The sequence below is a fragment of the Nycticebus coucang genome, chromosome 3 (assembly GCF_027406575.1).
Source record: "Nycticebus coucang isolate mNycCou1 chromosome 3, mNycCou1.pri, whole genome shotgun sequence".
Classification (NCBI taxonomy): Eukaryota; Metazoa; Chordata; class Mammalia; order Primates; family Lorisidae; genus Nycticebus; species Nycticebus coucang.
In genome coordinates this window covers 160,211,679-160,236,944 of record NC_069782.1, presented here as the reverse complement: position 1 = coordinate 160,236,944, position 25,266 = coordinate 160,211,679, and the positions used below count along the sequence as shown (strand labels likewise).

Genomic DNA, 25,266 nt, shown 5'->3' with positions numbered 1-25,266 from the left:
ACAGAGAGGCCCTGCCAAGAAACAGGTCTCCACAGGACAGGACCAGGGCAGCATGGGCTGGGCAGCTTTCCCCATGAGAAGAAAAAGGAAAACCAAGAAGCCCCTCGGTGCAGCCTCGGGAGGTTGTGGGGGACAGTGCAGTGGAGGGTTGGCTGTACGCCAGGCAGGCAGAGGCACAGGAATGAGAGTGTGGCTCAACGTCACCTCCCATCTGTGATGGGGCCCGTGTTCCTGTTGGTTGCCTGGGGCTGCAAGGAATTGGGGAAAAGTTGGGGGACAAGATGGGGGATGTGGAGGTACCATGGTTGGGGCTGAGGCAGAAGATAGCTGGGCCCAGGGGGTATCAGGACTCAGTGGGTGGCTAAGGGTCTCAGGAAGAAAGCTGAGACCCTGGGGATGCTAGTGCTCAGGGCCCAGCAGGGATGGTGCACTTGGCAGGAGAAAAAAGGGCCACAGGGTTCTGGACGGGGCCACACCTTCAGGAGGGGCCAGAGGGATGACAGGTCACTTGGGCTCCCCAGGGTGACCAGCAGGGAGGGACAGAGGACAAGTCAGACAAGAGCTTGAGGGTGAGCACAGGACACAACCTACCTGGCCAGTGTGGGACATGTAGCCACAGGCGACTACCCCTGGGGCTGGTGGGCATGAAGCCGCACACAACAGAGAGCTCCGGCCACATGATGTGGCAAATACAGACACGTGAGAAAGAAGTGAGCACGTGGCTGGGAGAGGGCCATCGAGGGGCGCAAAGCCACTCTAGAAACCAATCAGATTCACATGGGGAAGTTCTGGCCTATCAACCCTAAGTTGACCAGAGGCTATGTGGCAGGAGTGCCCACAAGGCCCACTCGGCGCCTCTGCCCACATGGCATGCATGAGGCCGGGACTGGAGGAGTGCTTCCTGGGCTCGGCCCCTTCCCTTCACATTTTCCTGATTCACCGTCTCGCTGACAGGGCTCCTGGCACTGCACGAGCACACAAGGAAGCCCTGGTGCTGAGGGTCAGCTTTGGCACCCTGCAGGGTCCTCTGGGGCCTCCTTGAGAGCTGCTACCTCTGTTTTATAAATCAGTGTGCCTGGTGCTCTCCCCCAGGAAGTGCTGATACCTAAAGTTGCCAAGTGGGGCTGGAAGTGCAGGTGCAAAGGTGTAGGGCCACAGCCCAGCCACACCTGCTCCTCACGGCACTCCTCCCCAGCTGCTCTCCAGCTGCCTTAACTAACCAGCTGTTCTCCACCTCTCCAGGCCGCAGCTTCTCCCTGCTGTAACGCGAGGAAGGACGGCCAGTTTCTAAGTCTTCCTGGCAGTGCACAGGGAGGGCCAGCTGTGGGGTGGTCATGTGTCAAAACTCACAGTTTTAAAGGTGGCCACAGAAATCGACCAAATTGTAGTACTATCTGCAAGAGCTAAAGAACCCTGAGCTATTCAAAGGATGAGTAAAATGGGGAACGAGCTCTTAAATCCGATGGAAGAGAATAAAAATGTCAGGAGAGAGGACAAGCCCACTGACCTCCGTGCAGGCTCCTGTTTGGCTTGAGCAGCAGCAGAAGCAGAACACTTTTTCATTGCCCTGATCACGTTTTAATCGAATCTCCAGCCCACTGTCTAAAATAAAGCCATTACAGACAGTGATCAAGGATTTCATCACTCCCCACTGAGCCATAAAATCAATCGCTTAACTTTTTATGACGTAACCTCTGAGAAGTGAAACAGTCTGAGGTGAAAAGCTCTGACATGTTCTGTGGCCAGAAAAAATCACCTGCCCAGCTCCCCAGGGCACCCAGCCCCCCAGGGTGCCAAGCTCCCCAAGGTGCACAGCTCCCCAGGATGCCCAGTCCCCCAGGGTCCCTAGCCTCACAGAGTGCACAGCTCCCCAGGGTGCCCAGCCCCACAGGAGACCCAGCCCAACAGGGTGCCCAGCCCCATGGGGTGCTGAGCTCCCCAAGGTGCCCAGCCCCACAGAGTGCCCAGCCTCACAAAGTGCCCAGCCTCACAGGGTGCTCAGCTCCCCAAGGTGCCCAGCTCCCACAAGGTTCCTAGCTTCCCAGGGTGCCTAGCGCCCCAAGGTGCCCAGCCCTATGGGATGCCCAGCTCCATAGGCCAGCTCTCACAGAGTGCCCAGCTCCCACAGGGCGCCCGCTCCCACAGGTGCACAGGGTGTCCAGTTTCCCAGGGCGACCAGCTCCATAGAGTGCTCAGCCTCACAGAGTGCCCAGCTCCCACAGGGTCCCCACCCCACAGGGCACCCCACTCCCACAGGGAGCCCAGGTGCACAGTGTGTCCAGTTCCCCAGGGCACCCAGCTCCACAGGGTGTCCAGCCCCACAGGGTGCTCAGCCTCACAGAGTGAGCTTGCAGATAGTACTACAATTTGGTTGATTTCTGTGGCCACCCAGCTCCACAGGGTGCTGAGCTCCACAGGGCGCCCAGCTCCACAGGGTGCCCAGCTACCACAGGGTGCTGAGCTCCACCCAGCACACTGGCAGTCACCGGCACGAGTCTGGACAGCAGCCACAGAAGACATGAACGCAGACTGCTGAGACGCTGGGCCATTATCTCAGGCAACTGTGAGTCTGTCCTCTACAGGAGACCAAGGATATTCAAACTGGGATCTGCCTTTGGGATTTTCAAAACTAAAGAGTGAGTAAGGCTGGGGAAGCCGCAGGTACCATGTGAGGGGCCCAGCTGGGATGCAGAGTGCTGCCCTGCCCCCTAGGACCTACAAGGGCCTTCGGACGCAAGAGCATTCGAAAAACTGAATAACTTTGTTTGATGTTACCTAGGAAAAAGAAAAAATAACAAATACTTGTAAAAGTTACACTTGAAAAATGTCCACTCCAACTTACATTCAATGTACTTAGCAAAAAGGTCGAAGCTCCGGAATTTGCTGGATAAATAAATGTTGGTTAGGCGAGCAAACCGCCAGAGAATTGGCACGTGGCAGAGAATGAATAACCTGCAAACGCCTCCCAAACCCCATTATTTCCCCTTTTCCAAGAGCCCAAGATTCATGTCCCCGCATGCCGCCAGTTCATTACCGAGAAATATCATCCCTCTTCCGGCTGGCGCTGGGCAGCGCATGCGGCCCCTCGAGGACCCTTTGATGTTTAATTCCCCATCATCCGCTCCACTGAACAGCTTAATCTCTGCTTGTATGATCAATACTATATCAGTGTAAATTAAAATGACAATTTTAAAGTAATTAAGCCTGTTAATGCTCGATTCAAATGTCATTATTTGCACAAGGGATTGAGGAGAAATTACATCGTGTCCAGGGTGACAGGAAGATATCTGAGCCCCCTCAGCCCCGCCGCCTGGTGCCACTGGAGGCCGCAGCAAAGCGGATTAACTTCTGCTTGGCCCTGCCAGGATGCCTATCCAATTTCCAAAGAGGATAACGCAATTTGATAAATTTAATTCCAGCTACAAACTCAATTATTGTGATAATAGATGAAAACTGGGAGGTGCCTCTAAACAAGGCCCACATTTTTAAAAATACACTTAACTCTAGAATGAGATTCAACGGTAATGGCTTGATTTGATTTGTTCTCTCTGTTTTGAAAACGCTTTAAATAATTATGATGGTTGGAAGAACAGCCAACATTTATTAAATAGCCCAGCTCTAACCCAGAAGGGGCACTGCTCAGCTGACATGGGTTGCAACGGAAACGCTCACTGCCTGCCTTGGGGGCAGCGCTGGTCAGACGCACCAGCACTGCATCACACGTGGGAGCCAGCAGATACGGCAACCTCGCCGGCCTCAGCTAGGCCCTGGTCTTGTTCTGCTCTGCTCCTAAGCAGCACCCAGCCAGAGGGGGAGAGGGAATTAAAAATAAAATTAAAGGGAAATCCACCTTCAGCCTGATGTGACTCCTGAGCACTGCATGTGCACAGAGTCAAGTCGCCTCCTGAGAGCTGCACAGACACCTCCACCCGAGTCACTCCAGGGGGGCTGGCAGGGGTGAGGAAGGGCCCAGCGGGAAGGGACCGCTGTAATCGCTGGATGTTATCCGCTACATTGGCAATAAAAATTGACAGCCACACATTAATTTCAAGATGAAGAGCAGAGTGTAACAGTTTCTGTTTGAAAGATGTTAGAGCACAGTGTGGCCAGTCCTTCAGGGTTCCCTCAGACAATTGTGGACGTTGCTCTACTCTGGAGGGTGCCCAGAGCAAGAGGAGCCCTGACAGCAAGGCAGTGGTCTCTGGGTTGTGCTCCGCTGACCAACGTGTTTCTAATGAGCTGACCGTCTCCCAGCTGTCCTCAAACCCACTGCACATGCCCCTTGTCTCTCCCGACGCTCCCTGGAGGAGGCAGGGCTGCACCAGCACCTCTTCGCCGCGACCAGGCCAGGACCTCACCTCCCCTTTATCTCAGGTGACAACCTCATAGTTCCTCATGTCTCCCTCCCTCCAGCAGAATCGGACTTCAAACCAGCAAAAACGTGGAATGGTATGTTCAAAGGGCCTCCCTTCCTGATGGTCTAAACATAAACGTCCATGAGCATAAAGCATCTTCCCAGCTCACAGATGGAAAACAGTGAGGAAGGAAGGCAGGAGTGAGGCCAGCACCCAGGGCACAGCTGTAGAAAGACACGTGAAAACAGGAGAGAGGCCAGCACCCGGGACACAACCGTGGTCGACCATGGCAGGGACGGCGGGTGTCCTGTCCCTCTCGACTGTGGTCCACCATGGCAGGGATGGCAGGTGTCCTGTCCCTCTCAACTGTGGTCCACCACGGCAGGGACGGCAGGTGTCCTATCCCTCTCAACTGTGGTCCACCATGGCAGGGATGGCAGGTGTCCTGTCCCTCTCAAACAGGGAAATCTACATAGCAACAGAATCTCCCAAAACTCAATACCCCTTTTCCTTATAATAATTAACAAACAGGTCTTTGCTCAAAAGGCAACAGATACAAAATGAAGGGGAAAAACGGAGTTAGTTTACTTCTAGGAAGGGTGTTTTTGTGAATCTAAGAGGTAGTTCTCCTATTCTGAAGGCCAGGGTTAGTGGTGGTGGCCTCAACATGTGAGAACCTGGGAGATGCTCTCTGGATGAAAGTGAAGTGTGCCCATTGCCAGCATGGGGCTGCCATGAGCAGGCATGGCCTCAGGTACACACGTGTCCTCTGGAGCAAGTGAGCCTTGTGCATGGGGTGCCGCCGGCCAGGACCTTGGGAAGCTCTGTGTGGGGAGCAGAGGCCTCTGCCCACCCAGCTCCTCAGCTTTAAAGGGAAACTCGGAGACTTGGCTCACAACCTCGGGCTGATGGGGGGAAACCCTCAGCCATCAATGGCCAGAGAACCAGCCGCAGCCACCAGGGGCCCCGCCATGCCGTGCCTTCTAACTTGGAGTCTCCCTCCAACACAGGCAAACGTGGCCCTGTTCAAAGTGTCCAAACAGGTCAGAGCATGATCTGAAGCAGGACGAGGCTAGTGGACAGACACCTAGGAGCTGACCACACATGAAGGCCACTGAGAACCAGGTGGGATGATGCATGAATCGCTTAGTGGAAACCCAGTGTCCCCAGGAAGCCAGCCTGGAGCCAGTCACAACAGAGGACACCTCGCTGTGCATGTGGGCACTGGAGAGTAACCGCAAGGTCCAGCAGACTCCAGTCAGCACAGCCGACCACCAGTCACCACCTCAAGGGTGCCAGTGTTAATGATGCAAAGCCAGGCACATCAGACGACACCTGACAGGCCCCTTCACACAGGTGGTGACAGGTGGCTCTCAAGGCGCACCCCTGCAGCTCATGCCCCTGGGAGAAGATTTCCAGGGTCTTTCATGCAAATCACCCAAACTTTGCCACCTCAGCTGGGGAGGGCTGGGTGGGCAGGGATGTTGCAGGGGCCGCCCCAGCAGCCTAGCCACCCCGAAACAGTCTGGTTTTATTCTGTTCTGCGCCGCTCAGCAGGCACAGTGATGGGGACACACGCAAGCCTCACAGAGAAGCCCCAAGCAGCGCAGGGAGCCCCCGGCTCAAGGCTGGTCCTGCAGGTCGGCCAAGTGCACCCTCCTCAGCAGGCCCCTTCCAGTGTCCTTGTGACTCACTTCTGACAGGTGTGGGTCCTTCTGTGAATTAAGCCTAGAAAGTGATAAGCCAGGCCCCACTACTGGCTGGATGCAACACGCCTGGTGGGCTCTGAGAGGACACCTGCCCAAAGCTTCCCCCTGTCCCCTCCAGAGGCAGACACCCAGCTCTAAGGACACAGGTGTCAGCAATGTGGAGGATCCAAGAATCCCAGCAGGACGCAGGGTCACGGAGAGAGCCCTCAGAGGAGCAGCGTGGGGTTCCGGGAGGACGGTCGCTGCTTGAGGCCAGAGGAGCAGAGCGCGACACGGCTGAGACTGTTTGTGTTCACTGCTTCAGTGATTTTCTGTCAAAAAATGCTAACAAGCACCAAAGTCCTTAAGAGCTTTACAATTTTTCAGTTTGCTCACCAATACATTTCGTGCAGCATATTTGTTTCCCGGGCTGCGTGTGACGCAGCACTCAATCACCCCTGTCAGCCTCCTGATGGATCAGCCGGCACGTGGCGCCTGGACACAGCCACTGCCAGGAGCCCGTTACGGATTTCCCATCCGGGAAGGCAGGAGCTGAGTGGTGCAAGAATGGGCCTTGGGGGTGCAGCTAGGAGTCCCCAGCTGGCCTGGCCAGGCAGTGGGTCTTGATCTTAGAGCTGACCACCACTGCAGGCCTGTGGGGGCAGACAGAGGGCTGGGGCAAATCCTCCCCTGCCAAGGTGCTGGTAGAGCAAACAGCACTCTGTCCTCCCTTCCCAGGGTCACATGTGGACAGAGTGAGGGCCCTGAGTGGGCACAGATGGGGACAGGCATGATGGTGAGCAACAGTGGGTGGACAGAGCCACCTCGCATCCTCACTGCCCAAAGACGGGCTCCTGCCCTTCCACACACTCCTCCCCACAGGCAGACCCTCCGGCACACAACCCTGGTGCAGTGACGTGGAACTCAGCTTACAACAGAGAAGGTCCTCCCCCATCTTCAAGCCCTAACTCCAAGTGTGGTGTCTTTGCAGCTGCCAGGCCCTCGTCAGGCCATCCAAGCTCAGGCTCCCTGACAGAGACCAGCTCACGCAGGCTGAGGTCATTCCAGCAGTGCCAGGTACTGGCGGACACACAGTGGGATGGCTCTCGGCCCCAGGAAGGCTGCCTCCCAGAAAGCAGGCTTGGACGCATGCCTAGCCAGCACCAGAGGGACATCTGCAGGACAGATGCCGGCCTCCAAGCTCAGAGCTCACGGCTGGAGGGAAGACACAGAGGGTCGGTCATCAGACCTCAGGTGTGTGGTTGGGACAGAGGAGGAGGTCTAGAGAGTGGCAGCAATATGAGTGCCAACCCATTCGAAGGCAGGGACTCGGGACCGCGGGGCAGCACCTGCCAGCCCCGTGCAGGGAGGGGGGAGGTGCCGTCTAGAGCTCCTCGTGTCTGGTGGAGAGATGCTGCTCCAACGTCCATGAAGCCTACGCTTCAGCACGTCTCCTCAATGTTACACTGACAGCATCTGCGCGTGCACACACGAAGTTGAAAATTATTCACTCCAGTGTTATTTCTTGTGGATTGTTGAGTGTCCTTAGTCATAAGATAACACAGAGCAATTCATAGACTTTGTACTTACAGTCAGCTTGTAAGAGAAATATTTCCCTTTCCCATTAAATCACTTGAACTTTGACCCCTCGTAAGCCATAAACCACAAGAACAGGTTTTCACAGCACTGGGATGTGTGACACTAACAAAGCCACACAGATTTCAGTGTAAATCAGGAGTTCTGATGTGTCTGCAACCACAGACCACCATCCCTGTCTGATCCCTCCAGCCCCCGCCCACCCCCACTCCCCACCATCTGGTTTCTGTTGTTACAGACCAGTTTGCATTTTTAAGAAAATCATATAAATGACGTCACAGAGTGCAGTCGCTGGTCCCCCCGTCAGCATCATCATTGTGACGGCCATGAGTGTGGCTGAGCCATGGCATCGTCCTCTGTCCCGCTGGGTGAGCTGCAGCCTGTCACCTGGCCACCTGCTGTCATGAATACTCTGCCCTCACCCGTGTGTGAAAGGCGTCCTAGGAGAACACCTAGGACAGAACGGCTGAGTCAGGTGGCAGGTATATTCTTAAGTTTGGGGGGTTTTTGGAGAACTGAGGTGTCCCCCAAGTGGCTGTGAGCTCTGTATCTCCCCAGGAAGCCACAGCCCCCCACCCTCCCAACACGCGACACGGTCTGAACTTAGCCACTAGTGGGAATTTAGTGACCTCCACTGAGGAACTGTGCTCTTACTCTGCGCTGCTCTAACAATAGAAGTCTAGAGTCTCCCCACAGCTCAACCACCCTGTATCTCCCTTAGGGGAATGTCTGGGCAGAGCTTCTCCCCATTTTTAAAATTGGGTTGTTTATCCTATTATTAATATTATGAGTCATAAGAGTTCCTTACACACAGTACTCCAAATAAAAGTTCTTTGTTAGACGTATTTTACAAGCTTTTTTCTCCTGGTTCCTAGAGGCCTGGCATGCCCTGTGATCCAGTCCTATTCCTAGAGCCCTGCAGTGTCTGTGATCCAGTCCTGTTCCTAGAGCCCCACGGTGTCTGTGATCCAGTCCTGTTCTTAGACCCCCACGGTGTCTGTGATCCAGTCCTGTTCTTAGAGCCCCACGGTGTCTGTGATCCAGTCCTGTTCCTAGAGCCCCACAGTGTCTATGATCCAGTCCTGTTCCTAGAGCCCCACGGTGTCTGTGATCCAGTCCTGTTCCTAGAGCCCCGCAGTGTCTGTGATCCGGTCCTGTTCCTAGAGCCCCATGGTGTCTGTGATCCAGTCCTGTTCCTAGAGCCCCACGGTGTCTGTGATCCAGTCCTGTTCCTAGAGCCCCACGGTGTCTGTGATCCAGTCCTGTTCCTAGAGCCCCGCGGTGTCTGTGATCCAGTCCTGTTCCTAGAGCCCCGCGGTGTCTGTGATTCAGTCCTGTTCCTAGAGCCCCGCGGTGTCTGTGATCCAGTCCTGTTCCTAGAGCCCCACGGTGTCTGTGATCCAGTCCTGTTCCTAGAGCCCCACGGTGTCTGTGATCCAGTCCTGTTCTTAGAGCACCACAGCGTCTGTGATCCGGTCCTGTTCCTAGAGCCCTGCAGTGTCTGTGATCCGGTCCCATTCCTAGAGCTTTGCAGTGTCTATGATCCAGTCCTGTTCCTAGAGTCCTGCAGTGTCTGTGATCCAGTTCCGTTCCTAGAGTCCCGCAGTGCCCTGTGATCTGGTCCCATTCCTAGAGCCCTCCGGTACCCTGTGATCTGGTCCTGTTCCTGGAACCCCACGGTATCTGTGATCTGTCCATTCCAACAGCCTCCTGCTTTCCAGCTCTAGATTCCACCAGGGCAGCCTCCGTAACCCACCATTTTAGGGTCACCTTGTGCTGATAGGAATTCCTGCATTCTCTGCCCCAGGCCTCAATCCACAGCCCTCGGGTCCCCTGGCCTTTAAGGCAGAGGTCAGGTGTGTGCCTCCTGTACCTGGCAGGAGCCCAGCACCTCCAGAGCCAAGGAAAAGCTTCATCTTGCCTTCACATCCAGCAAGCCAAACAAGGCCTCTGCCTAGCCCTGTCCCGGTGCAGTGTCCATGCTAGCCACCTGCCTCACACCCGGCACACAGGGGGAGCCCTCCAGACAGGCTACGGTGCCCTGTGCTACAGACACCGGGAGGAACCACAGTGGCAGCGCCCTGGCCCTCCTGCAACAGAAGGGTGACTTCCCGACACACAGCCCGTCTGCACCATGGCTGCTGGAGGTGGGAAGGGCACCAGCTGCAGGGACGGGTAACACGGCCCAGTTCAGGGCACAGCGTGTTCTGACAACCCACCCTGGACATATACAGACAGCTGCCTCCCTCCCCACCTTCCTGTGAGATGCGAGAGTAGCCTCCGTATGTGGTATGACCTGCTTGCTCCCTCCTGCTCCAATGGGGTCCCACACGCATGAGGACTCTGTGCGGGGCCCAGAGCGCTGTGTGCATGTCCGCCACTGTCCCCGTGATGCTGATATCAAGAGTGCTGCGTCTCACAGCTACTGACAGCAGCAGTGGGCCCACCCTGCATGCAGCACACAGGCTGGGGTGGTGGAGGCGGGCACGCACAGAGCTGCCCTTGGAGTCTCCAGGCCAGGCCCAGTGCAGGGGCCTTCACACTGCAGCTTCACACAGGGACACCCGTGAGCAGGACCCAGACTCCTGGGAGCAGCAAGACAAACGTCTTCTTCAGTCCTCCTAGGCGACTTCTCAGCCACCACAAGAAGCCACACGGAAGCTGCCCCATACTGGTCTGCACCTTCCCCTTTCCTGCCAGACCATGTGGGTCTCAGCTGCCTCCTAAAAGGGACACTTCAGCCTCTCTGCTGCCTGGGGAGAACCAGGGCATCCCTGACCTAGAGCCGCCCAGCTGCCTGCAGGCACCTGAGCCCTGGGGGCACTGCGGGCACTGACCCACCTGACTCAGCCCTGCACATAAATAGATCACAGGGGCCGGGAAGGCTGCACCAGGCCCAGCCCACAGCCAGGACACACCCACACCTCCTTAGAAGGCATGGAGCCCACAAGGAGACCAGCCTTACGCCAATTGTTCCCTGTTGTTTGACGGCCCAATGTCAGCTCATCTGTTACAAGGAAATAAAAAAGTCAAGCCTAAATGTACAAAAAATTATGATGGAAGTCCTAAATAAAGCAGGGACTGCAAGCTTATTGAGTCAAAAATCAATCAATCAATGAGGGAGTGGATTAGGAGTACCTCATAAGCCCCAAAGAAATAATTTGCCCAAACACTGGGATTTAACAGTAGAGGACCAAATTCTAACACTTTTAGGAAGTAAATAATGAAAAATCAATTCAAAGAAAAAACAGATCAAGAACCCTGGACTCTGACATGCCGACACATTTATTGCTGAATACCATTTCTCGGCTGACCCGAAAACTTCGAAGGTGTTTATTTACTTTCAACACCTTCCCAAGATCAATATTTTTAATTTGGATCCGAGTTATTATTTTTCACATCACAGCAGTGGGGAGCAGAGTAAAGTGGCTCATATTTTAGTGCTAAAAAGATCGATACGACAGTTTCACCTTCACTGCAGCCCCAGCCGCCGTCCGGCTGCACATCACTGGGTCCCGCGGGGCCACGGCGCTGCTGCAGGGAGCAGGTCATTACCTGCCAGCCAGGCAGACAGCCATGATTTACCGGGGCACGAAGGGCCTGGCGCCCTCAGAAAACCAATCTCAGCCCCTCTCACTTCATCAGGCTGTGGAGGCAGGTGAGGAGGGCCAGGGCCAGGGCAGGAGGAGCCGCTGCCTGGGGCTGAGGAGCCTACATCTCGTGCTAGCCTTGTGCTAGCCTTTTCCTCCCTCCTTGGATCAAAGAACATCAACAGACTCCATTCATTTTCCATAAATTTCCCCTAAAATCTTATCTAAGAGAAGAGGGAGAGGGAGGTGAGAGAAATAGGAGGGGTCTCCCACTCCCCAATCACTGCAGGGGGCTGGAGTCCACTCCCGAACCCCAGGGCTACTTCAGGGGGTGAGAGGGGTGGCCACTGAGTAGCTATGGGGATGTCCAGCATCCAAAGAGGGATATGGCGACAAGAAAAGGAGCCCCTAGCACACCCATTACACCTACAGCAGACACTGCTGAGAAAACCAGGAGGGCCCCAGGCCAGAGGGTCTGCCCTCAGCAGTACCAAGAGCACCTGCTGCGGTGAAGCTGCACACGCCCCGCCCCGCAGGCCCTGCAGTCCCCAGTCTGCTCCAGGCCTAAGAGCCTCTCATGAACAGACGCAACCGTGGCTGTCACTGGGCCCAAGAGGATGGCTCTGCCCACTGGAGCTGTTTCACACCATGGGCTCTGTCGCTCTCTGCCCGCTGCCCCGAGAGTGGACTTGCCACCTTGCCACCAGGTCAGAAACCATCTGGCCCAGCCACGTGTCCCAGGTGTGACCCTGTCCCTGCTGCTCCTCAATCCAGATTCCCAGAAGGCCAAGGTGAGCAGGGATCTGTGCTGCATGGGGCTCTGCGAGGAAGCTGTCCACCTTGGGCCCACCCAAGGGCCTTGGGCCATGGTCAAGGAGGCAGCCACCACATTAGCTTCTGCTGCTCACCCCAATAAAGCCAGCTCCACATCAGCTTCCTTGTTCTGATTCTGCCCACACATCCAACCGTCTCCCTGTGCCCATGTGCTGAGAAGCACCACAGGCATACATGGTGGCTGGCACTGCACACTCCAGGGCCCACTGGTGGCTGCCCACTGGCCCCTCTTGTCTGCCAACCTGGATGGAGGGCTCAGGTGAGAGCTGGGCAGCCTGTCCCCAGCACCAACTCCAGGCCCTCCTCTTCTGCCACATCGTACTAGGCACCAAGCAGTGGGCCACCTCCCTGATCGGCAAGCATGTGGCTGGCAGGAAAGGGGCACGTAGAGCCTGGCCCACCAGGCCACATCTTCTCAGTCCTCTCTCAACTGTGTCGGCAGGCAAGCCCTGGTTCCATCAGGTGTAGCTCTCCAAAATTCCTCTAGGATGAGGGGCTTTCCTCTCATACCCTGCCCTTGCTGGGTACCTTTCCTCCAGAAATCAAGGCTTTTGGTCAGCTCAGGACAGTCCTGGAAAGAAGTCCTGGCCAGCACCACAGTCCCAGCAGGGTGCCACAGAACCAGCTTAAGATTCCAAGGCCACCTGTGGGCCACCACTCAGGCCCTGCCTGGGCCCCACCAGCTTATGGGGGTCAGCTCAGAGCCAGCCATGCTTCCCTGGCAGGAACCAGAGCTCTGGACTTGGGCTTTAGACCTCACATGGCCCCTCTAGCACCTCAAATATCAATTTTTCAGGCTACAACAGGCGGCCCAGCCTTCTCCAGCCCACCTGGCACCCGAAGTTCACCACAACAAACAGTCCCTCCCTGCTTCCTTGGGGCTGTCCTGGTTGGACAAGTGACCAGAAAAGGGCAGTGACAGGCACCTCACAACATGCTTCCCTTCTGCCATGAAACAGACCAGGGCGAAACTGCACAAAAATTAATTTGCAATTCCTTCCTCATTTAGCCATTTTGGAAGCTGTGACCTTTACATCCTCTGACATTCAGGCTTTCCAGGCAGGAAGCGACATGTTAAATCAGACACCCAGTTTCTGTTCAGCTGGAGCTCCTGGTTGACACTCGGCAGCCTTGGAAAACGTTACCACGTGCTTCCTCAGTGCTGCGGACTGTGTGAGTGGGGCACCAGGTTGCTGCAGAACACTCCCTCACCAAGGCTGCAGTGGGACATGGCCTCTGATGAAGGAACTTCAGGAGGAGGACGTCTGGCCTGCCTCTGCCCCCTGAAGCTTGGGTGCCATGAAGATGGAACTGTCACTCTTTATCTTCTAGGCAGATGCAGAGCTCAGGTCCCAGGAGGGCTGCCCAGGGACCCCCCTTCCCTGAGCCTGCACATGATCCCAGAGCTGCCGGCTGGGAGGCCACTCCACCCCCGTGCCACGGACCTGGCACTGTCGGGGGAGATTCGCCCCCTACCACATCCTTGTAACTGAGGGATTCTCTTAACTGCTTCCCCAGAAATGGCTTTTCTGACAAAGGCACAGCTTTGAGTCACAAGCCTGTAACACATATGGATGATGTGTGTGGAATCAGTCACTAACTGGAATGACGTACAGACTAGACGGCTGTCCCCATCTGATACTGTTCCAGAGGCCACTACAGGAGACTTCTGCCCTCGGAATCACTGGGTATGGAGTGCCGTGGTGCCCACGTCCATGGAGGACACACACTGGGGAGCTCCAGGGAAGGTGAGGGCAGCTGGCAGGCTCTCCCAGGAGGGGAAGGAGGAGCACCCAGGCAGCAAGGGGTCGTGCAAAGGCCCTGGAGCAGGAGGAAGCACAAGTGTGGGAAGGGTGCAGGACAGGCTGGGTGGCCTGCCACGACCCTGCCCACAGGAAGGACCACTGAGGGCAGGCGATGCTGCCTGAGTCGCCCTCTGTGCTCCAGCTGTCCTCCCAGGGTAAGAACCCACAGTGCTGAGCAGTCAGCCAGGGCACAGAGTGGTCCCTGCTAGTTTCATCACCTGCACGTTCTGTGGCCCTCCAGCACCATCCATCTAGTCCCTGAGATCGTCACCTGATGCCCCCAGCATGTGATACCGGAAGGGACGCTGGGAGTAAAGCAGACAGCAGGCCCAGGGGGACCTCCCAGGTGCCGGGGCAGGGAAGATGGTGCGCCAGAGGCCGTTTGGGGCCCAGGAGCACTCACCCTGCCCCGAGGATCTCTTCTTTCCAATGCTTCTCACCAGCATGGACACAGCACCACTCAGGCTTACCTCCTCTCCAAAGGAATCTGCTACGAGTTTAACTTACGGTGTGATGGAACAGAACTATTCTGAAAACTTGCTAATGATAAAAATGGGAACATGATGGTCCTTTGGGACTACTGCAAAAAGGCGATTGGGGAGTTGCAGCACAGCAGCCTGCCTTCCCGGCAAGCCAGCCACAGACAGCAGGACACTCTCCTCTGGGAAAAGGGTGTCTCGGGGTCCCTGCTGAGGAAGTAGCCTGCTGACAACAGTGTTGTGCACGATCAGATCTGAGTGCCTCCTCCGTGCAGCCCCACACCCCCAGCTCTTCCCCAAACCCCTGGGGGATGCAGAAGGCCATAGAAGGTCAGCCCAGGCAGGGGTCCCAGGTCTTCACTGCCACATGCCCCCACACCACTGCCCCCTGCACTCCCTCCTGCCTCCTGCCTATGCCCTGGATGGTCCTTCTGGGTCTTTCCATCCTAAATGCCAGGCCCCAGACTTGGCCTTGCAGCTAGACCAGGCAGTGCCACGGAATCCAGTCTCAACACCCCCTACACCATGTCCCAGCCTGTCCTCTGGCCTACCTGCTGCCCAGGAGAGCTACAGGTGGCCACATTCCAGCCACAAGCCACGCCAAGTTGCTCCCACCACCAATGCTACTCTTCCTCCCAACCCCCTCTATGGCCTGCAGACAGCCACGGGGCAGCCAGGACATGCGGAACATGCGCCCAGGAACAGGACCCACACAGGTCTCACAGCTGCAGCCTCCGTAGAGGGAGGGAGGCAGTGTGGACAACAAACGTTGAGGGTGTCACAAGCATCACCTGGGGAATGTGTGCTCGCTCCCACCACCTGTCCAGCTCATACTGGACTGTGCATGCCCTGCAGGGGCCCTCAGTCCACCTGGTAACCAACAATTCAGCAAGTTCTGTGGCAGGGTGGGGACCCAGGCCCCAGCCCTACCACCTGCACACATGGGGCCCATACTGCAACAGAGCGCAGCGTCAGGCAATGCCCAGCCTGGACCTAAGGCCTGGAGATGTCAAACAGGGAGTGGCTGGACAGGAGACCTGCTCGCCTTCTCGCCTATGCACACCAAACGAGCTCCTGGCTTCCCCTTGGCCAGGGCTGCTGCGGGCCTCACAAGCCACAATGACATCATCATTGCTCTACCAAGTACAAAAGCTGCCCCAGCATCTCCCACAGGGATCACTTAGGCTGCGCAACGCTGCAATGGCGCCACCTCCTGGTAGCACGTGGTGGGAGCTCCTCTGGCCAGTCCCCACTGGCAGAGCTGTGATCCCACTGCAGGCCCTCGCGTCAGGCGCAGCTCCAGGTCCACCTGCGTTCTGGGAACAGATCACTATTTTCTGGTCCCTATTAATACCCATGACAGCATTTATGTACAAGATAAATTCATTTCAATTTCCTTTTTCAATTAATGGCCTATTATTTGAACCAGACTCAGCTAAAAATACCACTCCAACACCATCAATCTTACAGGAATTGCATTTCCCTCCTTCCGACAGCCAGAGGGCACCAGGCTGAGGCAGGAGGTGACTGCCTGGCGGGCAGCGGCTACCCAGGACCCCGGGAACCAGAAAAGACCTGATGCTGCAGCAGCCAGTGGCACGAAGGGGACAGGCAGCTGCTGGGCACTTTCTGTACCAGCTCTGGAATGAGCTCCAGGTGGTCTGGAGCCTCCCTGACCACTGCCACCTGCCACACACACCTGCCCCAGGGCCAATACCTCACATGGGACCATGGCTGCAGAAGAGGCAGGAGCTCTCACCACACCCCGCCTTCCCATATGAGCAGGGTCTGGGACACACCACTGTCCTGGGCCGGCTCCCCTGCCATCCTCCAAAAAGTGCCCTGGACGCGGGCAGCTCCTCTGGCCAGTCCCCACTGGCAGAGCTATGATACCAACTGCAGGCCCCCGCGTCAGGCGCAGCTCCAGGTCCTGCTGGTCTCGGCCTGGGATGGTAGCCTCCGGGCCAGGTGTTCTGCTGCCCGGGGCCCTGCACCCAGTCTCAGCCTGGGATGGTAGCCTCCGGGCCAGGTGTTCTGCTGCCCGGGGCCCCGCACCCAGTCTCACAGGCCCCAAAGACTGACGTGAGTGTTGAAAGGGACCCGCATCATCCTTGAGTGCTTTAAGGCACGAGTGCACACAAGCTTCCCATGGATGGGCAGGTGGGGCCTCTGTGAACTGAGACATGTGGCTTCCACTGTCAACATCACTGGACGTCCTGCCTGCAGCCTGCAACCTATCCTGGCATCTCCCAAATTTTTAAGGGTTTTAATCTGTTTTCATGTAATATAAAGTATTTTCTAATTTCCTTTGTCCATACTTCTTGACTCAATGGGTTATTTATAAGTTGATTTAATTTCAAATTTTGAGAATTTTCCATGTATCATTTTTATTTACTTCTAATTTAATTCCTTTCCATGAGAAAACACATCTTGTATGGTTTTAATCTCTTACAGATGTTCAGGTCTGTGTCACAGCCCAGATTCTAGGGCGTCTCACGCAGGTCACCTGTGAACCACCCACAGCCAGGAAAGACCCGGCAGGACAAGGGATGATGTGGGACCAGAAACGGTGGAGCTGGAGGACACAGCACAGGGCGGAAGCAGCAAAAGGGATGCTGAGGGGGCATGTCTGCCCAAGGGACGAGGCCTTCCAAAGGTGTGCATGGACCCTCAGTACACCCCACAGAGAGTCCAGGCCACCTTGGGGAGGCCCAGAGGCATGGAGGGGCCACACAGAGGGGTGCACGTCCTGGTCCCAGGGTGAGGGCGCCATTCACGCACACTAGAAGCTCCCAGTTCAAAGGCTAGAAACCTGACTGGTGGGGCCCTCACCCCATCACCACCTCAAGGTCATACCCCTCAAGGGAGTTGGGGGTCACATCTCTCCACACAGCTGTACTACACAAGGGAACACTGACCAGGCCAAGGGACCCAGGGGCTGCACTCCACACGAGAACACTGATCAGGCCAGGGGACCTAGGGGCTGCACTCCACACGGAGACACTGACCAGGCCAGGGGATCCAGGGGCTGCACTCCACACCGGGACACTGACCAGGCCAGGGGACCCAGGGGCTGCACTCCACATGGGGACACTGACCAGGCCAGGGGACCCAGGGGCTACACGCCACATGGGGACATTGATCAGGCCAAGGGACCTAGGGGCTGTACTCCACACAGGGACACTGACCAGGCCAGGGGACCCAGGGGCTGCACTCCACACGGGGACACTGACCAGGCCAGGGGACCCAGGGGCTGCACTCCACACGGGGACACTGACCAGGCCAGGGGACCCAGTCGCTGCACTCCACACGGGGACACCGACCAGGCCAGGGGACCCAGGGGCTGCACTCTACATGGGGACACTGACCAGGCCAGGGGACCCAGGGGCTTCAGTCCAGACAAGGTCTCAAGACATGAGTGTCTGAACCAACACTAGTTATTCAAACCTCCTGAGCCCCTGCTCCCCTCTACCCCCACCAGTCCCACTTTTTCTCCAAGCCTCTGGGTCCCTTTCCAGGCAACTGCATCTCCTGCCTCTGGGGCTGTCACCTCCCTGGGGCCACCCTCTCATGTCCATCAGACCAAAGACCTATGAGAGAGGGACGGGTCTGTGGAGGGTCCACACCACTCACTAGGCTCACCCCAGTGTGGCCCTTCTCTGCAATGGCCCGGCCCAGCCCATGCAGGGCTCACGAAGACAGGCCCCACACAGCAGTGGCAGCAGGTGGTTCTCAGAGCAGACCTGGGTAGGTCAAGTGTGTCTTCCTCCATGCCAGGAGCCCTGGCCCTCCCTCTCCTGCCTCACGCCTCCCCCACACCATCCACACCAAGAAGGAGGCGCAGTGGCCGCTGGGCTAGCCTGAGAATGCAGCCCCGCCAGGCCAGCAAGGATTCGCCTGGTCTGGTCTGAATCCTGGTCTGACAGAAGGCAGCAGCCCATGCCCACCCTGGTCAGGGGCCTGATGGTCTCGGGTGGGAGGGACTCACCGTGAAGTGCTCCTGGGACCTGTAGTTCTCATCCAGGTACACACGGGCCCTGTTGTACTCTTTCATTGCATCACTGGACAGGAGTTCTCTGAAAGGAAAGAGCAAGTTCCTTAAGCAAAAGCCACATGGCTGGCACTTCACAGGTGTGCTCGGGACACGGCATGTCACGTTACCCACACAACACCCCCATCACGGAGTGAAGGATGGAGGGACAGCAGCAGCCACTGCAGAAACCTCAGGCTGCTGCATGTTCAGGGCACAGAGCGCGGCACTCTCCAGAGGCTCTGGGCCCCTCTGGTCTCCAGGGACCCTGTTGCTGCCGGGACTTGGAGGCCTCCGAGGAATGAAAGCCTGAGAGCCGCCCCACAGCCTAGAGCCCTCCCCTTGTTGCTCACATTTGGACCTAACGGAAGCAGACCCCACAGCATCGCATAGGTCGGGGGGTTTCACCCACAACCTCATCCTGCTGCTCCTGGGCACTCATGGAGGGTAAGGTGAGGCCTGGGAGTGAGGTGCCAAGCCTCAGAACCACATGGGAAGGGAAGGGAAGGTGAGGCCTGGGAGTGAGGTGCCAAGCCTCAGAACCAACCACCTGGGAAGGGAAGGACCCCTGGATGCATCACCGGAGGGTTTCCCCTTTACCATTCCCATTTCTGGTCATGTCCTCGGAGGACGCTCCATCCACCTCTGCAGAGTAGGTGCACAAGGAGCAGCCACACCCCTAGCTGCCCCCAGCCTCTGCCCAGTCCCTCCACCCAGACCTGCCCCGACAGTGACCACCCCTAGCCTTGTTGTGCTCTGAGACTGAGGGAAGAGAAGACACAGCACGTAGTGACCTGTCAGTCCATCTGTCAGGACGGGGGCTCCAGATCTGAGACCAGGCAAGACAAGGCAAGGGGAGAGGCCCCGACATACTCCACTGTGATGCTCCAAGAAGAGATGAGGCTCCAGTGGAAATGGCGTGATGGCACACCCACGCCACGCCAGAGACCGTCTGGCATGTGGAGAAGCAAAGGCATGACCCACAATCACATGATAAGCAGAAGAGAAAGCGCAGACGTGAAGGAACTAGCTACAGGAACCTTCAAACAGCTGCTGCAGGTGTGCCCAAAGGCTCAGAGGCAAGCGTGAGCACACTGAGGACAGAAGACACAAAAGCACAAGTGACGCCCAGCTGCAAATACCATTGGGATAAAAACAGATTCACAGGTGAACTTAAAATAAACACACACACAGACACACAGCCATGTGACTTAAAGAGCAACCACAGACTCTGCCCAAAGTAAAGCCGGGTGCGGCCTGCATGTCGGGACCAAGCAGTTTAACATCAGGAAACCAGAGTCTGAGATTAAAAGAGAAAGAAAGGAAAAGAAATACAATACTTAAAGAATTAATAGATGAACTATCTTCAAAATTTGATTGAAACTATAACTCCAGAGATTTAAAAACCTAAAAGAACCCCAAACAGGATAAACATCAATAAAAGTAAACCAAGGCCCAACATAATCAAGTCACTGGAAAACTATAAAGACAAAATCTAGCAGTCGGGGGAAAAAAGGGACATTATATACAAGAAAATGAAGAAGAGCACAATGGCTGGATTCTCCCCCGACACAATGCCATACAGAGGACAATGGGACGACAGCCTTAAAGTGGTGAGAGACAAAAAAGGGACAAGCTAGAATTCTATTCCTAACAAAAAATATCTTTCAGAAATGAATACAAAGACCTTTTTTAGACAAACAAAAGCTGAGAAAATACATCAGCAGCTGACTTGTGCTAAAATAAATGTTCAAAAAGGTTGTTCAGGCTGAAGGGAAATGCTGACAAATAAAAACTAGACCCATATCGAGTGAAGGGCACCGAAAATGGTAGATGAAGAAGTGAAAATAAGTGACATTTTCTTCTTGATATTTAAAAAATATTACCATCTCAAGTAAAAATATGACAGTAATGATGTGTGCTGAGCAGACTTCAGCGGGCAGCAAACACAGGCATGATGGGGCGGGCGGGCAGGTGCTGGGCCGCAGGGCGAGGGCTGCAGAAGGCAGTGAGGCCGCCCGCCCTAGGTGCGCTCAGGTGTGCGGGGAAGGCACCTGCAGGCCTGGGGACACCTTCTTCTTTTCTTACTGACTTACAAGAGCTCCTTATGTGTTTAAATGCTAATTTCTATTGTTAAACACAGACAGATGGTGAAGTGCAGCAGAGTTTCCCCAGGGTGCTGCACTATTACTTTGTGTAGGGCACCTTTCTAGAAACAAGTTTTATTTTAGCATGTTCAGGCTCACGAATCTTATCTTTTGTAGGCTGCACCTTATGCACTGTTTAGAGGAATCCTCTCCCAGTCCCAAAGCTCTACCCAGGCTGAGAGGGCCTAGTGACATCACCCACAGATACAGATACCTGCACCGCTACTGCACAAGGAGGGGCCTTCTCAAAGCATAAGACCCCTGTGGACAGCCGCACGAGTCACAAAGTGTCACTTTTGCCTCACTCTGTTGGTCTAGCAGTCATGGGTAGCAGACTCCAGAGAAGGGGACAAGACCACAAGGCAAGGTCCATGGACACAGGGTGGGGACACAGGGATGAGCCCTGCTGCCATGGGTCCTGGGAAACACCACCCTCCACCAGGTTCTCCAACACAGTCTATGGGACTTAACAAAAAAGTCTTACGTATTATTTATTTTTCATTAATATATTTTTATAGAATAACAATAAAATAATAAATCTACTGTATTTATGAGAGGACTTCAGAAAGTTTGTGGAAAGTGGTATGAAAGTATAAAAATTAAAAATATAAGCTTTATTTCTCAACATAAGTTCCACCAAGTTCAAGACTTCTGTGACACCAGGCCTTCAGCCCACCCCTGAGGAACTGTGGGCCATGGGAATTTAACCCTGCCAGGGCAATCTTTTTATATTATTAACTGAAGAAAAAGGGAGCCCTTTAAAGAATTTTAAGATTGGGAAACAGAAAGAAGCCAGAAGAAGCCAACTCAGGACCGTGCGGTGGAAGCCTGAGGATCCTCCCTGAAGCCTGGGAGCTGAGGGGAGTGAGCCGGGCATGGTCACTAAGACTTTGGCACTTTCTCTAAACACCGTCCCAATGAGCAGAGTTACTGGCCCTCCAAACAGTCAAAAGGCAGAGCACCTTGAGTGTCCCCAAATTGTCCCCAAGACCTTTGCTCTTGACAGGTGCACATGGGCTCTGCCTGGTCACGCCCACCTCTCAGTGGCCACGGTTGTGACTGTGCTGTCAGGGTCGTGTGGGGAAACCACATCCCATCTGTTGTTACAGTTCTTTGAAGGCTCACTCCAAGACCTCGGTCTCACGTGTGCAGAATCTCCATGGAAAGTTCCGCTCTTGTCTGAAGCTGACCTGGGAGCAATGGTTTGACAACCATCGAGGAGACATTTGTCAACACTGACTTTTCAGTCAGAAGTGTGTGAGCTGAGCCAGCTGAGATGTCTGTGGTGTCGCTGTGGCTCCTGCTGACCGAGGTCAACACTCTTCAACCGGGGGCACAAGCAGAATGAATTTCTTCCCTCATTGTGGCCTCACCTTCATCCGTCTGTTGACTTGCTTGGAGCACCATCCCCACAAGCTTCTCATAAAGTGTCAGGGATCTCACCATTCTTGCACCCAAGCTTCACCAGAAATCTGATGTTTGTTCTTCGTCAATTTTAGCAGAATTAATGTTGCTCTGATGGGAGTTCTTTTCAAAATGTTGCCTCATCCTTAGTGCCTCAAACCAGATTCCATTCAGACAGGTTATATAACAAGTTAGGAGTTTACAGCAAAAGAATTTTGCAATCCATGCATAATTTCTTCGTAACACACATTTTCCATAAACTTTATTTAAATGTCTCATGTCCCTGGTAACCCTGGAGTTTCTGTTCTCATCACCAATGAGGTTTTTGAAGACTCGGGGGCCAGAACCCTTGCCCTCTATAAAAGGTTGCCCCCATGTCCCGTTTACCCAAAATATGCCCTTTGGGTGCACCCTGTGGAAAGCGCACACCCACTACAGCGACACTGCACAGGCCGAGGGCAGGGCACACTCTGGGCTGCACACAACGTGACCATGTGCTGCACAGGCTGAGGGCAGGGCACACTCTGGGCTGCACACAACGTGACCCTGTGCTGCACAGGCTGAGGGCAGGGCACACTCTGGGCTGCATACAATGTGACCATGTGCTGCTTCATTTCAACTTGCAAGGAAGGAGCTACAATGAGAGGGTGCAAGCTTGGCCATGGGGTGGCCCAGGGTGTGTGGCGGGCTGACCGTCTCTAGTTGCTCTTCTGTGTAAAGACATATGACCTCTGAGCGTTAAGTTCAGAGGCAGCTGCAGCCCCTTCCCCTCCAGGTGCATGCCTTGTGGCAGCATATGTGTGGAGCCCCAGGGGGCCCAGGACACCTGCCCACAATTCCAGGGCTTTGGACAAGATGACCAAGGTCCAGTGCAACCCGCCTCTGCCCCACCACAGGGATCTCAGGACACCTAAAATAAGCAAGGTCAGGCCTGCAGAGTCCCTGCTGAGGGACCTTAGTTAAGACCAGAAAGCTTCCAGAAGCACAACCCCGGGAAGGGGCAGGGACCACAGCGTCTGGGGCTGATGGGGCACCTGGGGCCAAAGGCAGGACTGGGGGAGGAAGTTCCTTTGTGCTACAGTTCCACATGGTGGGGCAGGCACTTGGGCAAAGTATCAGCATGTCACACCCAATGTCCACTCTCTCCTCTAGGCAGGACCTGGCCACACCCACCCACTGAGGAGCGCAGGGCACGTGCTGGGGCAGTGCACATGGCCCCTGTCTCCCCGATGGACAATTTAAGCTCCAAGCTGATCTCCCTGCTATCCACACCAGCAGTCTCACTGCCCCAGACCATGCCTGTGGCCTCAGGCACATGCTGACAGATAGGAATGGCTCCTCCAGCACCTGGGCTTCCTCCCCAGCCTGACAGCACAGGCCCTCACCCCTTCTGGTGGCCAACGGCTATCACTCTGTGGCATTGTATCCCATCCCAGGGCCACGGCCACAAGCTGCAACCTGTCTAGGCCACACCTCCTCAGGGAGTCCAGTGTGGTGAAGTGGGGACCCTCCCAGAACCACCACCCCCACCCCCCGTCAGGACTTACTTGACAAACTTGTCCACATGGGACATGGAGGCCTCGTAGTTCTTCCCGCCAAACTCCTGGCAGTGCAAGGCCACGAAGTGCGGCTTGTGCGTGTGCACCACCTGCAGGGAGAGGACACGTCAGGCACAGGCTGTGCGGCGGTCTCAACACAGGCCCCACCCAGGCACCCTAGGGGTCATTAGGGAGGGAGGCCCCAACTACCACCCACCACGGGGATCAGGTCACCTCTACACCACCCACCGCGGGGATCGGGTCACCTCTACACCGCCCACCGCGGGGATCGGGTCACCTCTACACCGCCCACTGTGGGGATCGCGTCACCTCTACACCGCCCACCGCGGGGATCGCGTCACCTCTACACTTCCGATTGCTTTTGTTTCCTGTGTGTCCCATTTTCCCATTTCTATAGACTCCTCAGAGAAGATTCAGAATTTCTCAGAACCTTACTGAATAATCTAGGGGTGATTTTTTCCAATTATGAAAAGACAATACACATTGAGTGCGAGGCATCCTGAAAGCCTCCAAAAACCAACTAAGTCGGTCATAGCCTCACCAGTAAACACAGCATCTGTTAACACTCAGGTACACCCTTCAGCAAGGGTGCGGCACAGCCACGTGCCTGTGCCCGTGTGCATGTGTGCGCATTGAGGCACAACCCCTGCATGAGGCAGCAGGCCCAGCTGAGAGGCAAAGGCAGATGAGAGGCATTGCTGGGTTCAGGTTCTCTCTGTTCACTCCTAGCACATCACGAAGATGCCAGCAAAGGACATGAAAAGGGACACACAGGCCCATGGACAAGCCAGGAGACTTCTGGCAGAGAGCAAAGCAGGCCAGCTGAGCAGACTGACCTGGGAGGCTGGTGGAAGGCAGTGTGGGGATAGGGCACCTGGCACTGAACCTGGGAGCAGGTGGTGCCGGCCAGGTTTCAGGCCCTGACCCCTCAGAGGCAGGGGCTGGCTGCTCTTCCTCCACCTGGCAGGAGAGTGGGCACTCAGAGAGTGGGCTGTGGGTTCACTGACACCCCCAGGCAGAGCAGAGGAGGCAGCACAGTCCTGATCATGGCTATGGGAGAGACACCGAGGGGGGAGAGGGGTCAGACGCCATGGGGCAGGTCTCGCCACGCCCGACAGGACCCCACAGCCTATTCCTACACCCTGGGTAGAGGACTCAGAGAAACAGCTAGGACTCAGAGAAACAGCTAGCACCCAGCAAAGGGCAGCAGGCTGCACCCAAGAAGTACCAGATGGAGGTTCCGAAGAGCAGCAGGCAGTGGGATGAAGGATGGTGCAGAGAGGCCGGCAAAGTTAGTCACACTCCCACAAGGGCCTCACGGCCAGCACCAGGGCTGAAGAGACCCTGCAGGCATCAGGGAGCCACGAGACGAGGTGACACGTCTGGGTGACATTAGCTTGCTGATACTTTTAAAAATCCGATCTAACAGTCACTGCTCCCTACCAAACCTGGCCTAAGAGAAAGTCCCCTAATCACTGAGAAGTTGGGCCTGGGATTATAAATGTCTCAGAGGGAAAACTCTGGAAATGGCACCAACCTTCACAAGGTCCTGGAAGACAAAGGAAGGGTTGGACACCAAACTGAGGGGCCTGACACAGAAGGCGGGTAGGGCCGATCTCAGTCACATGGACACAAGCTGGTGTAAACACGCTCAGAAAGATATAGAACCTATATCTGCCTAATGCCATGATGTATTCTCATTGTTACAAAGGGGTCGTGACCCACCTGCTGGTATAAAAGGACAGATACCTGCTGCCTCTGCTGAGTCAACACGGGCCC

General features: G+C 55.5%; 1 protein-coding gene across 1 annotated transcript in view; it reads right to left on the bottom strand.

The window, feature by feature from the left end:
- Positions 1 to 25,266, bottom strand: part of INPP5A (inositol polyphosphate-5-phosphatase A) — a 193,414-nt gene that overhangs the window by 85,899 nt on the left and 82,249 nt on the right. The window contains exons 3-4 of the mRNA XM_053584591.1: positions 23,476 to 23,576; positions 18,336 to 18,423 (exon numbers count right to left, since the gene is read on the bottom strand). Coding sequence (XP_053440566.1) covers positions 18,336 to 18,423; positions 23,476 to 23,576 — 189 coding nt within the window. The remainder of the gene's footprint in view (positions 1 to 18,335; positions 18,424 to 23,475; positions 23,577 to 25,266) is intronic.